The sequence below is a fragment of the Parus major genome, chromosome 7 (assembly GCF_001522545.3).
Source record: "Parus major isolate Abel chromosome 7, Parus_major1.1, whole genome shotgun sequence".
Taxonomy (NCBI): Eukaryota; Metazoa; Chordata; class Aves; order Passeriformes; family Paridae; genus Parus; species Parus major.
Window position 1 is genome coordinate 15,821,087 of NC_031776.1, and position 22,978 is coordinate 15,844,064.

The 22,978-nt window shown below is 39.4% G+C and overlaps 1 protein-coding gene across 1 annotated transcript in view; it reads right to left on the reverse strand.

Annotated features, from left to right (window-relative positions):
- Positions 1-6,071: 6,071 nt before the first annotated feature.
- The window catches only part of MTX2 (metaxin 2), a 31,281-nt gene continuing 14,374 nt past the window's right edge, over positions 6,072-22,978 (reverse strand). Inside the window, exons 4-10 of the mRNA XM_015635189.2 lie at positions 12,633-12,705; positions 11,305-11,381; positions 10,460-10,552; positions 9,724-9,762; positions 9,196-9,321; positions 8,508-8,584; positions 6,072-6,565 (exon numbers count right to left, since the gene is read on the reverse strand). Coding sequence (XP_015490675.1) covers positions 6,355-6,565; positions 8,508-8,584; positions 9,196-9,321; positions 9,724-9,762; positions 10,460-10,552; positions 11,305-11,381; positions 12,633-12,705 — 696 coding nt within the window. The 3' untranslated portion in view covers positions 6,072-6,354. The remainder of the gene's footprint in view (positions 6,566-8,507; positions 8,585-9,195; positions 9,322-9,723; positions 9,763-10,459; positions 10,553-11,304; positions 11,382-12,632; positions 12,706-22,978) is intronic.

The window sequence follows — 22,978 nt, forward strand, 5'->3', positions numbered from 1 at the left end:
GAGGTAGACCTACTGTTTACAAATTTTGACAGGAAGAAGTGATAGAAAATGTAAATTCATGCTGGGAGAAGGCAGCCTTGGAAGAGGTAGATGCTCTGGGGACTGGGTGATGATTGGTCTTCTGCAGGTCTACAGAATTTGTCATGGCTAAGCTTCACTGGTTCCTCCCCATGGTACCCTACAACAAGGTTCATTCAGATAAATTCTGAATTAAGGACTTCCTGCTTAGCCTCAGAAGATGGTCTTTTGTTTGCAGCAAGCCATTTGCTGCTGCTTATATTTTCTGTAAATGATCATTCTTTTCATTCTTGTTTCAAATCTTTCTGTGTGAACTGAGAACACAAACCCTGGAAGACTGATGATTTGAGCAGTGATTGTAGGGAAGGTGACCATTATGCCCTACATTCCTAAGATCTTCAATTTTCTTAAATGCAGAATAAACTTGTAGGTTTAAAAAAAAAATCTGGATGAGAGAACGTATATGTGACACAGTGCTTACTTACAAAAACCATTTTTATTAACAAACTGGGTTACTGTCAACCCACAGCTACTGTCAGGAGAGAGGTGAGTTCATGTTGACCTCTAATGTCAGCTCATTGTTTCGAGTCAGCTTCTGAGCATACCAGCTTGTAGACAGGAGTTGCTTTGGCTGCCACAGATGTCATGTGTGCCATGGATGGCAGTCCATCTGTGTCAACAGTGCAAAGTTCTTTTTCTCAACTAGCACCAAATTTGAGGTCTGCAACAATAGATGGGAATGGTTGATACTCTCTATGGAAAAAGCCTGTCCTTTCTTTCTAGATTATGAATTACTTGGAGCCAAAAGGGGTCTCTAAAGCTCTCACTGTTAAAATTTTTTGAGTCTCAACAAGCAAAGAATCAACAGTGTTTTCAGAGGTGAGGCATCTTTCCCAGGCTGAGTTCTTTGACCATAGTCAAGGCTAACACTCAATTTTCACATCTCATTTGTGAACTCAGGACATAGCACTTCTGTGGGCACCGCTACAAGTAGCTCCTCAGCTCCCCACAAAGGCTGTCAGGGAGGAGATGTGGTGTCACAGTGAATTGGTAGCTTGGGGTTGTAGCAGCACACACAGACCTCATTTCAATGCAACCACTTCTGTGTAGGCCAACCCTTTCTGTATGTGAGATACACGTGAAATACACCTGAGCAGGCAGCTGTCATTTGAGGGCCCTTTCAATCCCACAGGTGCCTAGTGGCCCCAGTATGGATACAGCTACCTGGGTGTGAACTCCACTCTATTGATGTCACCGATTCTGTTTCCTGCAAGCCTGTTATTGCCTTCACACAATGGTATTCTGCCAGGCTGGTAGCTGCTCCTGTGGCAAAACCTTCCAGCCTAGACAAGCCCTAGAAGCTTAAAGTCTTTCATTTCTTTTGAGGTGGTTACACAACGGGCCTCAAGCTCCCTGCCAAATGCTGGTTTTTTACAAAGTTGGCACTGGGGATGTGAGCCAAGTATCACAAACCTGTGAAGCAGATGAGTGTGTTAGTCAGCAAATGACAGAGGAGATCGGCCAGGAAGTTTCAAACCGCATCAGGCTAGAGCCTGACTTTGCTAATGCTTTCTACTTTCTACTTCCTACTCCTACTTTTATCCTAAGATCAGATAACAAGTAGCAGTTTTTCTTTGTAACAATTCATTAATCAGAGAAATGATCCTTGCTGGTGTTTAGATGTTTTACTTAATTTGGTACTTCTGGCCTGCTGCCCCAGTAGTGCCAAAATTATTATTTCTCACCCAGCAGGTGATAAATAACAACTTCAGTCATGATTAATACCATGAATTTCTCAACCTGACTAATGCAAAAAACTTCAAACCTGCAGAACAAGTGGGTGCTAATTGTTGTGAGAGCCATTGGAGCTGCACTCTGCTTAGAAAGAAAGAAAGCCACAGGAAATGAAGTGTTTTCTAGCAGCACAGCTGATCCTAAGAGGCATCATTAAGTGCAGCTCAGCAGCATTCTCCATGTGCAGGGCTATGGTAGCCTCTTTTTTTCCACAACACTGAGCTTTAAGTACATTTGAGAGGCAGGAGATTGCCAGGTTATTTTTCTTTCCCTGGGGAGGAAAAGGAGAAATAAAATAAAAGGCAGAGAAAACAGCAGTTTAATATCTCATTAACACCACTCAATACTAAAACTTTTATAACTGATAGATGAAAAATGACGGATCCTAGCAAAAGCTACTCACACCAAAGCCCCTTCACATGTCTCCCTTGAAATCTCATCATAAAAGGTAGAATCAAGAGGTTACCCACCCATTCAAGGAGAACTTGCTTCAGAGAGGGACAGGAAAACCAGAAGATCAGGAAGGACTGTCAGCTGGAAACAATGATCCTATACTATAAATCAGTCTGTGGCTGAGATCCTGGCACTTTCAAATCACCGGCTGGTTTGCCACAGCCTGTGGTGGAGCAGGGTGTTTGCTCCTTTTCCTGTGCTGCACTTAGAGCGGCACAGGGCACACAGGATTCACAGTCTAGCTGTGTGTACAGTGCCGTGCTGGTCAGGAAAACGAGACCTTCACACCTGGAGCTGGCACCATGTGTATTTCTGATAGGGGCAGACACCAAAATCCAGCAAGGACACGAGCAGGTAACTGTGCTGAGGGGGTTCTGTGCTGAGCAAGATTAGGCCATTCCACAATCCCAAAGAAGCGTTTTAGGAATGGAGAAGCAGTCCTGTTTTCGCCAGGACTTTCCGTTTTAGCTCCACCAGGTGAAGAAAGTATCTGCTACTTTCCAACTTGAGAACCTGCCTACGAAGCTAATTACTTGTGGAATGAAAAGACTATAAGAAGCAAACCAGAATGGTCAAGTGATTTGTATTCAGACTCAGTTGTGTCTGTTCACTCGTAGCTCTGACAGCTTTCGTGACTTTGTGGGCTGTTTTGGTTGGGTAACTCCCATGCTTCCTGGTGAATGATAATCCATGGTTCTGACATTTTTTCTGTTAGAAACCTACATCTTGTCTTAATTTGGGGAAACTTTAGAAGTTACAGCCATCTCTCTTCACTCAAAATAGCCTGTAGGGACTTTTATTTGTGAGACTGGAAAGCTAGGAAAGAAAATCATCATCCCCACTGTCCTGCTACATGAGACAAATAAACCATAGGCCTTCCTGGCATGATTCCTGTCTCTAGTGCAGCAGCTGTGCTTCAGACATGGGAGATCTTCTAGAAACACCCACAACTCAAGAGTAAAATTCTCACAGACTGCACATGCACTGCCTTGTCTACTAGAGGGCCACTCAGACCAGCAGAAAGCCCTCACTGCTTCGTTTTGGAGAAGGCAGGTCAGTGTCCTTGCTCAACTCCCTTGCAAGAAAGGCTTTTGGGTTTGGGTTGGTTTGGGGTTTTTTCAGCCCTTAATTTGTTTTATTGCTGGTGTTGTTGAAACTTTCATTCCTTTTCCTGAAGTGTGCCCAGCACTTCATGAGCAATCTGTTTTAGTGTCCTTTGTAGGGCTGCAGCTTCACTGAGTTAAAGCACAGCTTGCCATGCAAGTGTTGGTCCTTGGAGCTCAGCCCAGTCTGCTACACAGCACCAGTCACGCTACCAGCATCGCTTTAAAAAGCATAATGGTTTCTTGTATTTATGAAGTACAAAGAATGTCATTTGGCTAGGATTTTAATAGCTATTTTCAGTGCAGGTAGCAAAGTCAAGATTTTCCTTCTAAGCTTAGGTATCACCTAGAATGAGTTGCAGCCTGAACTACAAACCAGCCCTGTAGCAAACATGCCTTACAGAAAGAATCCTCTTCAGAAAAGGAAGGAACGCTCTTTTCCATTTAAATGAAATTATCAAAGTCATACACAAGGAATGATGGGTGGTTAAAACTTTCAGAAACTTTAGTTCAACTTGAGAGCTCAGTCTCTGCTTGTCTTCAAACTTCAATATTGAAAACTCAATGTGATTTGCCTGTCTCTGTATCCTTAAGTGAAGTCTGAGTAGCTCAGGTGGATTTACACAAACTTTGTTTGCAAGAGATCAGTATCTTTTGCCCAACCACTTCCACAGCATGTATTTTCTGGATGAGACATTCAAAGCAGGTTAATGCAGATCACTCTGTGGGGGGTTTTTCACTACTCTATAGTTAACAAAGCTCGCTGTATGTTACTGCACAAAATTTGCAGTAACTTGCTGTTCAGCATTCAGGGTATTGTATTACCAGAGCTTGCTCTGCCTCACCTTGCTAGAATACAAAAAGTTTCATTCAATGCTGTTTCAAAGCAATTGCTGAAATTTGGTTACAAGGTGGCTAATGGCCACTGCAGCCTTGGAAGAGGAGGAATACATGACCATTTGCACTTTTTCAGACTGCATAAAAATTAATAGGTAGGCTTAGAAATCCATTAAGTAAATAAGTAAATTACTCCTGTAGTTCAGTCTATGGTAGCAGAATTGCTGAAACAACAGAAGCTAGTTCAAAAACTTTCCTCATAAATGGTGCTCTGCAAATAGCAAGAGGGTAAAAGACCAACTTAATTACTCTGGATTAAGATACCTGAGTTTTCACAAAGGATTTCCCCATCACCATGGCACACTAACTTTAGTCTATGAGCACTCAAAGTAGCACGTATCACAATGTTCTCTCCAAACTTTTAAAGAAAAACCCAACCAACACACAACAAATTCTTCTCCAGTTGATTTCAGGGGTTGAATTTCATGCAGAAAAGCAAGTTTGAAAGAAATATCTGAGTTCTCAGCTAACAACTGCTTTGATAGTAGAAACAGTCACTAAGCAGTTAAGAGCTGGCAAGGTTTAGTTTAAAAAGGTGTTCAACAGAGAGATGTGAATTGTTAAGACTCAAATGCAGGACAAGGGTAATTTACCCCTCCTGGCAAGAGTGGTTTGATGAAGTACGAAGACACCCCTACACACTAAGTGGATTTGACTGCAGTAGGAACTTAGGACTGTTGTATCAAAAAACAGGCAGTAAGAATTCAGCTATTTTCCAGTCCAGCTGGCAAGAGTGGTCCCCCACAAAAGCAGTGAGTAAGCAAGAGTGGTTCAGGAACCTGTCATGGGAAACACAGCCAGTCCAAGGCATGCAGCTGCTTTCTGCTCAGTTTTAAGAGAGAAGGAAATGACAGCCAAAACCTCATGACCATTGTATAACCAGTTTAAGCCATTAAGTGGTCTGACACTAAAGCATATAGTCAAAAGAACATATTTCAAAATAAGAACACAATGGTTCCAGCAAGCCTAACAGCCTGAGCTGGTTCCCATTTGTACCCAAGACTTCCTGAGAGCACAAGGTTTGTTTCTGCCACCAGCATGTTCCTGGTGGTGCTTTTGGAAAAGCATGAAGTACAATTGATACAGCAGAACAGAGCAGTACCATTTAATGCACTTGAAATAATACTAGTCAGATCAGTCCTTGCCTACACACAAGAACTCTCCCTTGAAAAGCTCAGCATTGCCAGGGTTTTTGGAGCACCACAGTGATACTTCTTTGTTTACTTCTGTATCATTGTGGCTACATGTACCAAGAATAATGTGGAGGCAGAAGGACCAAGACATGCCAGCCATCTCAGTGAATCCTTTTTCTATGAGAACCACATCTGGTAGATCAAAGTTCAGAAGCAATGTTAACATACTGGAAGTGGAAGCAGTGAAGCAGACACTTACCTAGCAAGTTAGTTTCTTAAATAAATAGTAGGACAAGCTGGGGATTAAAACTGGGAAACTACAGGAAGAAAAAAAATTATAATCAAAAAACCAAAAGTGAATGAGAGATAAAAGCCAGAGGCAAGACACACACAAGATGGACTGACAGCCAGAAGCAACTTTGACACAAAAATAGGAACTGACTGAATAAGATCACATGAGTTGTGTGCTACAGAGGTCCAAGACATTTTTTTCACCCGATTTCTAAATAAGTTTTAGCTGAGGCAGACAAATTTTAAGATCTCTAATGCATACTTTCACTCCCAGCCTACTAATTCTAACTAGTTTACAATTTTCTTCCAAGTGTCCTGCCAAAAGGATCCCACTCATGAGCTACACAGACACTAAATTTAGTAAAAAAGGCATTTAGAAAGATCAGAGATCAACTTCAGTGTTTTATTTTTTTTTAAATAGATACAATATTTTTCCAAGGTCACTTTACAGTAAGTGGCATACAGGCTAATAAAATGGAAACATTCATACAGACGTTTCAACTTAAATCTGTACATAATATTCTACAACACAAATACTGTAGCTAACATTTTTTTCTTACTCCAGAACAATTTGGCAGCTTCAAAATGCCATTCCATTCCCAAAATCAATTTATTTAACAAAGATAAACCCAAAACTGAAATGTGACCCACCCTAAGCACCGTGCTTATTTGAGCAAGGATGATCTCTTGGAAGATTGGGCTGAAACTGTACAGCTGTCTTTGTCATGACCCTCAAAGTACTGCTGCTCTATTCGCCGACAAAACGCTGTAAGATTACTGTAGTTCTTCACTTTTTCAGAGAGTTCATCAGTGATTAGTTGAGTAGTAAGGATTGTGAACAGATGTCCAAACACCAGAGCATCTAATTCAGTTGGTCTGTAAAAAAATAAATAAATAAATAAATAAAAAAGAACAGGTATTTTGGGAGACAAGTCCTGACCAAGAAAAACCATGCCGTTCTGAGTAAGCTTTATATAACCATGCAGCCTAAGAATTGGGATGAAATCAAGCAAGGCTAAATCAAATGTATGAAATCTGTGTATAGGGTATATTAAGAAACCTGCTTGTTCTCAGGATGGCATTTTCCTTGCCTTAGGGAGCTTGGAAATGTGGAAATAACATCTCTTAGATCAGACAGACTTACTGATCTAGTTTCAAGCCATGCTCCACCTTTTAGTCCTGTAACAAGGGCAAATGCTTATCAGGTGTTTTGTGGCTCTTCTTTTTCTTCTGCAGATGTGTATTAAAAAAATCCTACTATTATATTCCAAGGGGAAAAAAAAAGGGAGACCAGCAGAAGCTTATGACTCCCATTCTTTTTTTTTGTGTTCTGCAACAATCCGGAACTATTCGACCAACAAGAAAGGGAGTTCCACGGTGGCAGCAGCTGGAAACATCTCTTTTCTGAGAAAACAGGTATTTTGGAAATGTTTTAGGTATGACCCTTCTGAATTGTCACCTTGGACCTTAAAGCAGTCCATGTATATAAGCAGTCCATGTAAAAATAATTTTTTTTTTCCAAATGCATTAATAACTTCAGAGTCCTCCTTTACTAATGTTCAGTATATGCAGCATGAAGTTTTCCTAACTGATTAAATTTCCACCTTTTTATTTTTGTGGATCACTAAGCACTCTCCAGTGGAGATATAGACCCCTGCATAACAAACTTGAATCTGTCAGAAACAGGCTGCTTTTCTTATTCACCTCTCAAAGACTCACAGAAGTCACAGACTGAAAACTACTGAACTAAAAATACATACTTCATTAGTAATATTTCAGACAGCTAAAAAATTTAAAGATTTAAACTACCACAAAAAGCCTGGTTAACAACCAACAACACAAATTTCTCAAGTTACAATTCTTTAGAAATACAGAAAGAAAATTTAAGAGATACTATGTTTAATAATCGTAGGAGAAATCGTCTTCTATAAGGCATATTTCTGTATCCCCTGAATTAACACTACCCAACTAGTCTCGCTTGGAACAGATTAAGGGGCAAAGACACAATGCAGAAAAGTAACCAAATACTGCCATTTGGAGACATCTCCCTGTTCAAATGTAGTAAACTGAAATCCAGACCTGAGCATTTCTAGACTGATCTATGCACAGGAGACAAGAGGAAGCTAATGTGATGTTATTTAAGTCTGTAACATTTCAAAAATAGTGAATTATTGGAGAGGGAAAAAAAAATTAAAAGAGCATATTGCAATTGAAAGAAATTGGTGAGAGCAGAGGGCATTCCCTGGAGGTCAGGTAATTTCTTTTTTCTCTCCTGGCAATGTGAATCTTGGTTTTCACTTTGCATTTGGTTCTTTGGGGACCAGCTAGCTTCTCCCCCAGTTGTTAGAACTCACATGCACCCTCATTCTAATTCAGTTCATTCAGAACTGCTTCTGGTGTTAATGATAAGCTGTCCTGATCAGGTTGGCACAACATACATCCAGTCCTCTAGCAAAGAATGTTGCCCAAGAAATACAGGTAAAGCTTTAAATGTATAATTTTTAATAAGAAACTAACTATATCAAAGTGTACATTTTTAGCCTACATAAGTTGTGGTAGAATCTCTAGAGAAGACAACCAGGAGTAAAACAAAATCATATATACAACAAACTTACAAAAGCTTTTCCTTTAAAACCTTTTTAAAAAACTTATTTCTGAAATTTCAAGTTTAGATTCCAGTCACACATTTGTATTTTTGCAACTAATCACACAGCATTAAAATAAAATAGGGGTTTTATATAACTACATTCGTATGTATGTGGGTATATACCTATATCTCATATTTCTGGATGCAGTATTTCAATAAAGAGTAACTTACTGTTTATTGAAGAAATATGGTTGTGTTCCTAATCTCTGGGAGAGAGCCTGACAGCACTGATCTACATCTTCAAGCACCTATCAAAACACACAAGAAAGAAAGATCCATATTGTCAGGAAGTGACACCATTGCAAGAAATAACTTTATTCTGTTTGCACCCACAGTGGGAACAAGAATGCAACATGCTGGAATATCAAAAGCTGTTAAAGTCAGCCAAACCTACACAGCAGGCAGGTAGCAAAGTGTTACTTAATTTAACATTTGATGCAAGGCAATTCTGATTAAGTGCTTCCCTTAACATTTACAACTGAGTTTAATGAAAGGTACTGACTTAAACCTCACCACCTGCCACAATCCCACAAAGAGTGCCTGTCAGCATCATACAGGAAGCAGGGCACAGAACTTACAACCTATTTTCAGGGCTATGGTCTAAACTAACACTGACAGAGTTGTACACTCATGGCAAAATATCCTTCCTCCCACCCCATTGGGCAGCACATAGTTTATGATTTATTGCTGCTGAAGGCAAACCTGACTCATGATGATGTTTAAAGTACAGAATATACATTTCACTACATCTGTTTCAGGAACATGCTACTCTCCACTGCCTATTAAAAAAAAAAAAATAAAAGAAAACAAATCAAAAGGAAATCAGGGTAAAGAAATAAGGTTCACTTTTCACACTTACCTGTTCTAGTGTCTTTCCAGCCCATCCAATGGCTTTCATCTTTCGCCTAACCTCCCACTGCTTCTGATAGGACAAAATGCGGTTAAGAGGCCACGGATAAGGAGAGCCATACCTTGGGTGAGTAATCTTTTTTGAAAAACAGAAAGGTACTGCATTATATTACAAGAAAATACACATACCTCTTGAACAAAACAGATAGTATTTAAATATTTCTCTCAGAAAAGGAGCTGTAGAAGAGAAAAGCAGTTGTGTATGCTGTAACTATTTGCACAGAATCTACTGTCTGAAGCATAACTATTTAAAACTATTCTTTCAGAAGCATAAAGAAAACCTGTATCTATTCTGCAATCGGCTCCCTCCAGTAACACGGCCTCCCTAAAATGTGTATGCAATGAAATTAAAGTGGAAAGACTTTATCATTAATGGTATAAACCCCCATGTTTCATTTATGAGTAGGGACTTGCAGTTGTGAGCAAAAGTGTTTTCTCATTAAATTTTAATTAAGATAAATGCTGTGGAACCACTCACCTCCTCTACTGTAACATCATCACACCACTGGAGATAGAGCTAGGAAAAGAAAGAACACTTACTAAAACTTCCTAATAAAGGAGAATACAGAAACAATTATTTTTCACTAGTAGAATTTTCTTTTCTAAATTAGATTCAAATTTCCATTTCATTTCTTCTCCTAGACCTTTGATGTACAAAAGAAATTAAAACTGGAAGGCAAAAGCCCATTTGCTAGTCCTTGCTTCACCAGCACCAAAACTAAGCTTAGACCAAAAGCCTGCTCCTGTTGCCCACACCACACCCAACTCAAGGCACAGGTGACCAGCCCTCAGCTCCTCAGTCACCTGCATCTCCCAGCGCTTCCAACACTGCTCCCACCAGGACTGAGTAACCTGCACTGGCCACAGACAGGCAGCACAGAGGATCCCAGGCTCCCCCATGCACGGCATGCACATGGGGACAGTGAGAGCAGGGTGCCTGGCCAGCTGGGACGTGCCATAGGACCCCAACCACCACTGGCACTTCCTGGCAGTTACTTCTACACTTGACATAGGTGAGGGGAATCACACGTGGCTACAGGAACAGGTCAGCAAGCAACCCACAGTGTAGGAGAATTTATTCCTGTCTCCTTTCACCTCAAAAGCTGATGACCTAATCTGAGAACAGCACTATTTCCACTACAGGGAAAAATCCTAAAGCTTTCTTGCCTACAGTCACTTATGTAAGTGTGTGGAGTTACTAAGGTTTGCTGTACCTCTGCTGTCAAGAGCATATTATTGACCAATTCCATGTAGGCTTTCATCTCAGCTTTTTGGACTTCATCCAATCCATCACTGAGAGAATGGCCCTAATGGGGAAAAGAAAAAAGACACACATGTAAGAACGAGTATTGGAGTATTCAGCAACATATGACCCAAGGACCTTTAACATCAATGAGCTTTGGCTCAGATTCTAATCTCTTACATAGTTCAATAATAAATTTGTATGAAATTTTTAGATACAGTATCCTTTACAATTAAAACCAAATCATCACAATGTAACTAATCTAATCTGTAAGAAATCTAAACTAATCTACAAGAAATTTAGACTATTATCAGTTATAGATGAACTGACTTTGAAGTATACAACCTCCTGGTCAGTGTATCCCTATGGCAAGAAGTAAATACAAATTTACATTTGTGATACAGATTCAACTTCCCAGTTAAAACATGGCATTTTTTTAAACAGATGGGAGAGCAAGGGGGCCAGAGTGGGAGAGTAAGGGCAAATTTGAATGGAACATTCCAGGATTTAAAACAATCAGTTCTGGGTTTTAAGACCTCTGAGGCCCAGAGACAAAGCATGTAGAAAAACAGTCTCAGAAATTGGCACTGATATGCAGCTATCCTGCATAGAATTTACTTGTAGATTTGAGGAAATGATAAAGAAAAACATTTCCACCTCACAAATTCCTGTTCCACGATATCTTTCTTTTAAACCAGCACTAAATTCATTGTTTTTACTATTGTTTTAATAAATTCAGTAACATTCCAGAAAAGCACACAAAATCAGAGCAATGCTAAGCAGGATTAACATTCACTAATTAATGAAATTAATTACCTTGGCTTTTACAAACTGGACTATGGGCCCAAGTTCAGATACCACTTGATTTCCCACATGAATAAAGGGTACTTTCCCTGTAAAAGGAGAAATGTTTTATAGTAATGAGACAGAGGGTGATAGGGAAGAGAGAAGAGAATTATCATTAAACCAATATAAGGAAAGGAAATGAGATAGATAAGTGAGTAAAAGTGAGTAAAACCAGTAAAGGACTCCAGGAGTAAGGGCAAAAAGTATACATGTAATTCTGCCTACATTTAAAATTGAAGCGCTATCATTTTCCCTCCTGTGCTCCTTATTCTTAGAAGAAGAAGGAAGTGTTCAGGCCTAAATTACATTAGATGCCAGCAAGTGTGGGCATGAGGTGTGAGTGGCAGAAGAGCCACAGCATGTAACTGTCACCAGTCCTGTTCTGCACATGCAAGATGTTCCTGTATGCCTGGATTCAGCTCTACTTACTAACAGATAATTCATATACCTTCATATTTTGCTGGGTTTTCACTCCTATCAAGCAACTGTTGGTTTGGGGTATTTTTTAAATAGCCTCATTTCACTGCTTGAACCAAAAATACCAGTACAAGCAGTAGAATCCATACAGCTGGCAGATGTATACTGACTGCCAGGCCCTTCCATACGGCAGTCAACAGCCAGAGCCAGGGAATCAGTAAATATGGACCTCCTCACACAGCAAAAATCTGGGACAGAGTGTGAGGATGCCGGACTTTGGCACCCAGCATGCTATAATTCTCTCTGATTCTTAGGCAATATTCTGAAGCTGGCATCTGGGCATTTTTAGGCAGTCACTTCCAACAAAAACAGGCTGTGTACCTTTCTAGTGCTTAACTTCTTGGTGGTGGGTTTGGATTTTTCCCAGACAGTCTCATGGATCCGAGGAAGATTTAAAATCATCTCTCACCTTTAATAGTGACAATGCACTCTTTGGTCTCTTGTATCCTGGCAATCAACTCCCAGACAGAGTAAAAAGAGAACCTTTCTCCAATATTGTTTCATTCCAGCAATAGGAAAATATAATGGCATGTCCAGGAATATTCCCTGGATGCAGAATAAAGCCACTTTTGGACACATATGTCTTTCTGTTTTAGGACATTTGAGAGGTTTCCACCAGGCACTGAGCTGTCTGAACACTGTGCCAGTGTTACTTTGTATTTCACTGTTTTGATTGTTTGCAGAGGAGAAACTGCAGAGGAGGGGGAAAGGCAAGCCACACACAGTAGCACTGCCCGACTGTTATCAGCAAGACAAGGCAGAGTTGCCATGGTATCAAAATGGAGGTATAACACAGTAATCTAAATGAAGGCCACACTTACCAGATGGGGACATGTACTCGGCATTTGCCCTGCAAATCACCCGGATTGGCAGATTGCACATTTGCAGAAAGGCCTGGAAACAAAGAGTCGCAGTTGAAAAGCATTAATACAGTGGCAAACAAATGTGGTGTTCTCAATACATTTGACTGTGTTAGATGGTTCCTTGCACACACTTATGAAGTATAGTTCCTTGCATATTGTTTTTAGGAAGAAAGAAGAAGAAAAAAAAAAAAAAGGCATTTTAACTTTATTAGACAACTGTTTATCATTCAAACACTGACTGGAATTCTTCTAATGCAGTTTCATCTATTTTTGCTGTTTTTTCAAGACAGGCAAAGAAGCAATATCTGACAGACACAATTAGTGCTGTGTCTATAAAGGACTGAGTGACATTTTGCCCCTTTTGAAAACCACAGTACTCATTTCTCCGGGCTAAAGCTGGCTAGTCAAGGTAATGTTGTGTAACATGGCAAACACATATGGCACCTTCCCACATTATAATTACAATAGCTGCCAGAAATGTTGCTCATTGATGCTGTCAAAGCACAAGTCTGGTTTGGGACAAATTTTTAGTTTATGGGATTCATGGAGACCATAAGTGATCAATTTACTGTTTCCTTCTATCTGTGCTCTTAGATTCAAAGCTTTCTCAGAAGGATAACAATTTCTGCCAGCACCTGCCCCTACCACAAAATCCGTAGGCTGTTTCTGTTGAAATTCCAAAATGTCAAGAAAAATATTTGCAGTTTGGACAGAGCATGGCAAATAAAAAATCTCTTAATCTCTAGAGACTCTCACAACTCAGCTCTGTCCTGTCTTTCATTTTTATCTCTGCAATTAAGACAGGTCACAATTCCATATTCCAAAATTATTCTATTGCCCATTTATTGCTCTAGGCCTTTTGTACCTCAAGTCACATTGTATAAGACTCCCACCATGAAGAAAAATGCTGCTGTAACACAGCATTTTCTACACAAGCGTCCTCCCTGCTCTTCCGACTGCAGGATCTGGCAGTAAAACACACTCTCACAGCTTTAGCTGCTCGGACTCTAATCACACACATGAAAACAACCTAAACCTTAACCTTAATATTTGCTCATCTCTGCACCAGGTGAAACCTTAAGTAGTGATCTAACTCTGTCATCAGCTCTGTTCCTAATTCTGTGGTTTCTATAGTATCAAGGAAGCAAAAAATAACCCAAAGAAGCTCCTCTCACCTGTGCTCTTCAAGGCTTTTATATCCAAACTGTAAACCAATCCAGGGGAAAAAAAGCCAAAAACTTTGGTCTTTTTCCCACCAAACTGAAGAATTGCACAGTCCATTATGTTATTTGCTTCTTGCACGTTTAGATGAACTGACTCAAATGCAAATCTCAAGTTAAAGAAAGAAATGATAGTCACAAACTGCTACACAAGACATTCATTACAGGTGAAAAGAGCCCACCTCAGAATTGTGATGGCTCTACAAAATACATCAGAAACATGGATTTCTACATCTTTTGACTAAGCCTAACTAACTAAAAGCTCTGCTAGGGAACATATTACTATACATACACATACGGACAGAGACACAGACACATAAGGAGAGGGTAGTTAGTAGTCATGATCAGTATCAGCCAAATAATTCAGGTCCTGCACTATTAATCTCAGAGTGTTTCATCCTAAACAGAACCTCTACTACTGCTTAAGGATGCAGTCATCACAAAGAAAATATAAAGGCACTGGCCACGTTTAACAGCCCATCACTTACCAAGTCTGTGGTCCCATCAGAATACATCAAAAATTGAGTATCTTGCTACCTTGGTACCACAAACTCCATGCAAACAGTAAGAATACCTGAAGGACTAATTCTTCAGTAATTTAAGTAATTTAAGGCATTGGTCTGTCTCAGTCCTAGATCTCTTCCTTTGCCTGCTGGCTCTGCAGGACCTGGCAATGTCCATGCTGCTCCAGCTGCTGTTACATGTATCATGTCTTCCACCCAAACTGGAGCTTCATATACAACTTCTTCAGAAACAGTTAAGAGACAACGCAGGCTTTGGTTTGTATCACATACATGCTCCTACGCCACTGCTGGACACCAAAAATATGCACCAACTCAATTGGTACACAGCCTTCATTCTTCTGAAAGCTCTACCAGTAGCTAACACCATATTCCCAACAGTATTGTGCTGCAGTGGAACAGATGGCACCGAACAACAGCTCCAAAGAATTTCATCACTGATCCAGGCTTACTGAATTAATTCTTTCATGGTAAGGCACTAAATTAACTCTGCAATTCTGCAGAAATGAATTTTGTAACTGCCGTGTACTATTCAGGCTGCAAGTTTAGAAGAAAGTCCGAATTGCACTGCAGTTAGGGCAACACATGAATAAATTAAAAGGTTGCAAGTGCAGAGACACATATAAGTAACAGGAGGTGAATCAGAGAACTATTTTTACTTTTTCATATCAGCATATCAAAAATGAGACATGCTTGCACAGAACACTTGGGTCACACAAGTTGCTTCAGATTCCTGCCCTCTGTATACTGTATTGTACATAGGCTCCTATGTAGCACAAGGCTTCCACAAAAAATAGTTTGTGACTGAAAATTTTTTCAGTTTAGAGTTTACACTAGTTTTCATCTGACTTTCTCTCTCTTCAATAATCATCCTCCAAGGAATATCAGCTCTTTTTACACTGGAGGGGAAATTCCACCTCAGTCTCTGGCCTAGTACAAAGAGGACTGAGAATACGCTGATATTTTGTAATTTCAAAAATGCAAATAAACTGTTCATGTGCCTTTTTGAACTTTGTGAAGAGGAGAGAGAAGGATAAATTAGATTTGAGCTCTACTGTGGAAATAAATATTAACTACATAAACATGTTTGCTACTCTTACCACAGATTCTAGTAATGTTAGAAATCATTTAGTCTACCCCCAGTTAAAAAAATCAAAATTAAAAAAAAAAAAAAAAAAAAAATTAGGAAGACTTTAAAGTAAACACCAAATCATATACCTGAGAAAACTTCCTTGGAATATTCATCTTCAGTTCTAATGAATGCTTTATTAAATGGGAGACCAGGACTGACACTGAGAAGAATGATTCAGGCTTAGAACTGGATAAACTCATCTAGTACTGAATTTACCACATCAGTCTTCCTGCAAGATTCTGAAACAGTGACCACTGACTACTGGAGCTTCCCCTTCAACAGCTTTACAAGGCTTCTTCCAGCAACCCCCTTCAGCATTCCTTATTGAATCTACACTGCTTAACTAATTAACTAGAAGTAGGGCAGTACCTACTTCTTGCTTCAGCTTAAACTAATGGTCCACTGGACACCCTTCAAGTTAACTAAAAAATTCCTGTCAATCAGTAAAAGAATACAGTACCATCCCAGATTAGAAAGGCTCAGCCTAAGAAATAAACCTTGCAATTTGCATTACTATGAGTACTTACATTGCTTCATTGATGCAACTGACAGGCTTTGGAAATTATTAGCATTAATAAGACAGGTGGTTTTGACTTTCCAAGCACAGTGAATGCATTCCATATTTATGGAAATTAGAGTTTCTTTTAGAAAAAAACATGGACAAGGATTGTGACCAATGCATTCCTATAAATATCCACTGCCAGAAAATCTTAACATTTTCTTCTGACGCATTCAAGTAGGTATGCTAGATATTAGACAATAACTGATGTGAGACAGTAAGTGGCATGAACTATTACCAAAATAGTTGAAACTGGAGCAGATCAAAGAAATCCTAGAGAAAAAATATAGGACAAAGCAGCAATTTCTCTGAGTCTTTATCTCATTACATGCTTTAGCCCAGTGATCAAGGGAGGATTTGTTCCCTTTTTGACCACTCATGCAGAATGTCAAGAACCAGCACATTTGGTGTGCAGATGGTATGAGACCACCATGGCTTCCAACTCTGATAAAAGATGCCATGGAACACTGATTACTTCAGCTCAGAACATCTTGTTTCCCTTTGGGTACCTCACATACACAGTTTGAGCAGGCAAGTTATCCTTGCTTTTCTTGAGAGAGAAATCTTTTTCTGTGAGCAAATGGGAGTGTGCTCAGCTCCTCCGAGTGCTTTTGGGCAAGAGATTGAAGGCTGAAACCACCCCAGTGCAGTTTTGCTGAGATTTATGAAGATATCAACACCCCTTCAAAGACACAGCATCAGAAGCTGAGCAATCTGAAAGATCAAGGGCCCAGTCTTACTCTAGTATACCAGAGATTATGCTAACATCATAAATTTGGCTGATCAATGTAAAAAAGGACTGAAAGAGGCAAACTGAATTCCAAGTAACACAAGCTAGTTAATGTCACCCTTGTGAAAATTCACTGGAAAACAGCAAGCAAGACAGTAACAGCGAAACTAGAAACAAGACATTTAACTGAGCACAGCCTGTCCTACCTCACAAAGATGCCTACAGTTCCAAGTAACAGCATTAAATTTCCAGCTCCCTTCTTCTCTGGAAAAAAAAGTGTAATATCAAAGAACGAAGAGGATGACACTATAGGCCTCAACCTGGATCTCCTCCAGCACCAGAGGAACAAAGTGTGTCCATTCTTTGGATGAGGTTAATGTAAGAAACAGATAAGGGCATTAAAAAATAAAGATTTGGCTTAATAGAGTCTGTCAGCTTCTCTCCCACACATGCTCTCTGCCCCTTTCCTGCAGTCTAACAGTCTCCTCTCTCACATTCTTCCAGCCTCTCTAACTGTAGCATTACCTAACACACATAAAGGGAAGGAAGAAATGTGAAAAATACATTTTTAGCAATGATACCTCTCTTTTTCCAGACTGAAACCATGGCGTCTATGGTGCTGCTACTGCCCCTGTGCACCTTGCTTTTAATGGAAGACTTTGCTGTAGACAGAGGTGGAAGGTTTCTGCACATCTACAAGGAGAAAGGGATAAGAGGGAGGCAAAAAGATGCAACCAGATGAATAATGTCTGTCCTTCCCTACCCTCCCAATATTTACCATTATAGAGTAGGGAAGAAAGAGCTGTAGAGAACCAATTGAAGAAAGTATGTAAAAGTCTCTCAGTGCCTTTCCTGCCCCACTGCATATGATCCACACAGGACTATGGTTTGTATTGCACTGCCTTATACTCACAGAGAACAGCATGAGCCTCTCTGTTTTCAAAATCAGGCGGAACAAGCATGTTCATATTTTTGCTATGAGAGAATGAGGTATTGGTAACTATGTGAACAGGGCTGATAGGAAGCTTTGAGGTGACACTTTTACAAAATTAATCAAGTATCTTATGCCTATCATTCATTTCAATCATGGCAGGTGACACCTCCTGCCAGAATTATGGAGTATATTTACAACAGCATTGCTTAAAGAACCCAATCCATGTAAGCTTTGCTTCTTCTCATAGCCCACAGAATTTAAAATTCAAAATATAAGCAGGATATTGGACTTCAATTATCTAAAAAAAATATCAGAGCAATCACCTTTGTACTGATTTGGCATAGTTCAAAAGCCCAGAGCCCAAACACCACAGTCAGACACAGGACAACTCACCCCACCCTTCCCTTCCTCCTCACATGACTGACATTCTTGACTAACATTCTCATCTCCACTTCTGCCACCCTCGGAACAATGCAAGAAAGGGGTGCCATTGTGTCTTCCTCTGATGACAAGTATGGAAAGTGACTGTACATGAAATACAGTGGGAAGGCATAGAAGGAGGGAGGCAGGAGTTTTTTATTTATTCCTAGAGTTAATTGGTTTAGGTGTGATTTTCACTCTTGCTCTCCCTTCCTCTTTGCCCTGCCTAGCTAAGGACACCATCAGTTGGACACACAACACGTACTGGGCAGTAAATCACCCTGTCAGAGCTCCATCACAATGCTCTCCTCTTCCCCTACAGTTTCCTCCCAGAAAAACACATATAAGCAAACACATACACTCATTAAAAATGAGTTACAACTTGAAGTAAATCATATCCAGATTGCAGTTTCTGAGATCAGAGGCAAGAATGAAATTACTTATGCCAAGACTCAAATAGTTCACAATTTACGTCGCCACATAAGGAACACTACTTTCAGATGGCACAGTCCAAGCTTCATTTGAAGAAGATACATTCATGATTAGTTTTTAATAAAGAACAAGCCATTCCAAGCCATCTCTTATTCAGCAGCACTTCTAAAGGCACTCACACAACATACTGTTAGGAAGAAAGAGTGAAATGGATTTTCTGTTTTCATTTTTGTGCTATTTCATGAGCATACAATGGACAGTATGTGATGACAACTAAAGAGTTATTCTCCACTTTATTGCAGGAACACATTTTAAAATTAAAACCCATGAACAAATCTACAGAATAATTCAGTTTTCATATCAAACAGCTGCAGTCCCTGTAACTGAAATAGCGTGTCTACAGTTATAAATGAAAACTGTTCAGTATCATTGCTTGAGTGACAGATTAAATTCCTAATCCAGTTATGGTAATGGCCACATGTGTAGTTTAACATAAATTAAGATCTTAATTATATTTGTGACTATTTTAAACAAAATAACAAATTCCTCTGTACCTGTGAATGTAATTTATAGCAAAGCCACGTTCATTCTCCAAAACAATCTATTTTATACTGCATCATGGCACTGCTCTAATGGTATAATGTAATTCTTGTTGTAGAATGTAGAAAGAGTAGATTCACTGGTAGCACAGAGGTTTTGAAGATAAATGAAGATTCTATTCATTCAGAGGTAATTTCATCTTAGACCTATATGAAAGATGTTTCACTCACAAACAGTACCTGTATAGCTTGGGATTTAAGCATGTTTTCAGCAACAACACAATGCTGCTAGATTGATTACGTTGATACTACATTTCTCATCATGAAGAATTCCAGCTTTTATTCTCTTTAAAATAAAGGGATTGGCAGATTTTCATTTCAGTACCAAGCTTTTGTTTAGGACTCAGCAACAAGTTCAAATTTCTGTTAATGTTTTGTCTAGAGGAAAAACCAAACCACAATTCATGCACACACAGACACAGAGAAAAAAAATCACAAATCTGTCAAGGGCAATTAATCATGTATGATTTACACATTTATTTGATTACTTGTTGAAATAAATAAGAAATTGTTCAGTGTAACACAATTTTAAATTGCCCAAACTTCCTTCTGTCATTCAGGGCTAAGAAGAGACAATTCTAAAAGCACTTCCCTAGAATATGTTAAGACCACTTGCAAGGACATGGACTGAATAAGCAATTAATACATATCTTAACAAAATGAGCTGCAGGCTCTCTAACCTCACGATGGCTGTCAGAATTCCCAGAATTCTGAACATTTTAGACAGCCTTTTGAGCAAGACTATGAGACTAACTGCATAAAGATTCCAGAAGAACCTGTAATAAAAGAGGCAGTCTCAACATCCACATTCCTCTTCCTGACAAGTCAGAACAGTGCAAGAGATGCTTTGAGCTGCCATTTGAGGCAAGAGGCCTGGCAGAGTGCAGCTGTATTAACCCCCTCCCTCCTACCTGGCCACACTATTTGCACCACGGCACTAAACAAAATGGCTTTACCTGCACCAGGCACCAATAAGGAGACAAGAGCCTGGACAGGCCCTCTGCTTCAGACTGAAATATGCTTACTCTCCTACAGTAATTCAGTTTTAATCTACTTCAAACTCCATTTTTCCCTCCTCAAAGATTTGGCATTGTTTTGTTATTGAGATATATTTGTGTATTGGTTTTGGTGGCTTTTTTTACTGTGATAAGCCTGATAAGCAGGAATGCTGTATAATGGTAGCTGTACAATAAATATGTGGTTTGTACAATAAAATCATGGTTTTAACCATGAGTCGTGTTACCCAGGATGTGTGTTTCCATTAGCATTGATGGGAAGAGGGCTGAGTGTCTCACTAGAACAGAGCCTTCATTCTATTACAATCTCCTTTCAATAGCTGGATAATCATTACTGATTAGTATTTTCCCTTGATTTCAATTAATTTGAAATGAAACAAAGATTTCATTCAATACCAGGGCTTTGTAGCCCAAGATCATCATGTGGACTTGGCTGTATAATACACTACTTCAAGTTAACAAACAAGGAATACAAACACAAATATGTACCAGAGATAATGCACTTGATACTAGAAGTTATGTTGTATTTTCAGAAAATACAAAGAAACTGAACCCAGTAAAAAACAAAGAAATTGCTAAGTCTGTTTCCAAAATAAACAATGAGCAAAAGAGGAATTAAAAACAAACTAACAAAATAAAATAAACCACCCTACCAGAATCAACAGAGAAGTTCCACAAGACGAGAAGGATTTTTGTGTTTGGTTGGTTTTTAATTACTAAAGGCACCAGCACAGTTACTCAGCAATTCCCAGAAGATTCTGTCCTCCCTTCTCTCGTCTGACATGTGGCTATTAAGAGTCCAGATTTTACTGCACAGTGAGAAGTCCAATCATTATTAAAACAGCAAGACTCAACCAACTTCCTGTATTCAACCTGCAGCCCTCTGTATTCATTAATTACATCTGCAGCGAGAGTAACTTGCTCTGCTGTCTGCTTGATCTGCTCCGTTAACAAGAAGTACGTGAAATGCCATCTGTGTTGCAGGGTGGGCAACTTTAAAACAGTGAAGTTTTACTCTAATTACTACGGCACTGGATTGTATGTGCTATTTTATGCATACATATCAGCATGTATGTCCCTCTGAGACCTGAGAACAGCTTTACAAAAAGGTGCTACAAGATGATTTTACAAAATACCTGAAAGACTGGCTGCAGCACATTCAGTCTTGCTGTTAAACCATGCTCCTTAAAGATCTGACAGCTGATTCCACATGCTCTTTTGACTCAAATTTCTGATGTTTTCACCAGATGGAAGTTCAACAGCCACAAACAAGCTAGGTATCTGCCCTGGTTATATTGATGTGCCCCAAATCAATAACAGAGGGAAAAAGAATGACAGTGGTAAGAAAGAAGTCCCAGGTAGCAGCTCCTATTTCTCCTCCTATCCAGCATTCCCAAATTTTGTGAAAGACACACATCCCCCAACTCCCACCACCCCCTTAAAAAAAAAACCAAAAAAACCCAGACAAACAAGCTCTCATCAAAACAAAAAGCAAACTTCTTACGCAAAACACACTGATGTATTTAAACCTCTCTGATCACCACATATCCTAGTATCGTTTCAAAATGGATCAAAGACACCAAGAATAGTTATTCTTTCACCATCACAATCATGTTACACAGATTCTTAAAAATTGATACAATTCCCCAATACAGAATTATTCTATAAAGTTTAAGATCAGATATCGACCAGAGCCATATTTATAGTCATGGCTACTATCAGCTATCCAGCTAGAGAATATTGAAGAAAAACAAGGATTTTTAATATATTATAGTTAATTTATCATCTAAGTGACATGTGTAGGATAACAATGTACTAGAAACAGTAAAGAAAAATGATGCATTAGAAAAGGAAATTTTAGGGTTATTTTGTTGGTGTCTTGGAGGGGGATTTGTGTTTTAAATACAAGCCACGCACACGTGTAACACTAGACAGGAAGAAAATTCATGAGAACCCCCAAAAATACCGTTGCTGGGGTAAAAAGGAACACTGAGATCAAGTAAGCAACAGAAAAAATTATTGCTGTGAAGCACAATATAAAACATACTACTCAAACAAATAAACACTGTCCCATTTCTTAGGTGTATCAGAGATGATTCCTCTTTCCAGCAAAGGACAAAACTATCTTCTTGCTGTGATCGAATTTACACTTAGAGCTATCTCCTAGAGTGCCAGACAGGAAGGAAAAAAGTTAAGAGATCCTGGAAGTAGCTACCATGACTAAATGATCCTAACCTTTCTACCAGTAACATTAGTTACCATCTCCAAGTGTCCTATTTTTGGTAAATGAGATGTGACCTCTTTGGACAGTCCTCAAAGACTGCTTGCTGAAGCTTCTCTGAGCTAGACCACACACAAAAAGCAAGAAGCAGGAGAACAGTGCAACTCCCTGCTAAGCAAAGCAGCCACAAAATTGCTTTGAAGGACAAGAATCTTTCAGATATCCTGCTCCCCACCACTCTGACAGCCAGGCCTTCACTACTAATGGGGAAAACGTCCCCTTGAGATTTGGGGTTACTGAACCTAACAGGTTAATGGAGATTACATGGACTTCACAGCCACAGAGGTGCTATTAAGTCAATTAGAAGTGCAAGTTTGTCAATTATATGGACTATTTCTAAAAACCACATTGGAGCTCCAGACTGTAGACATGATGAAACCGAAAAAAACCTACCAGAGACATAGAAAGAGGTGATGCTCACAGCATGAAGCAAATATGCCCTGAGTTTGGGGAAATATTA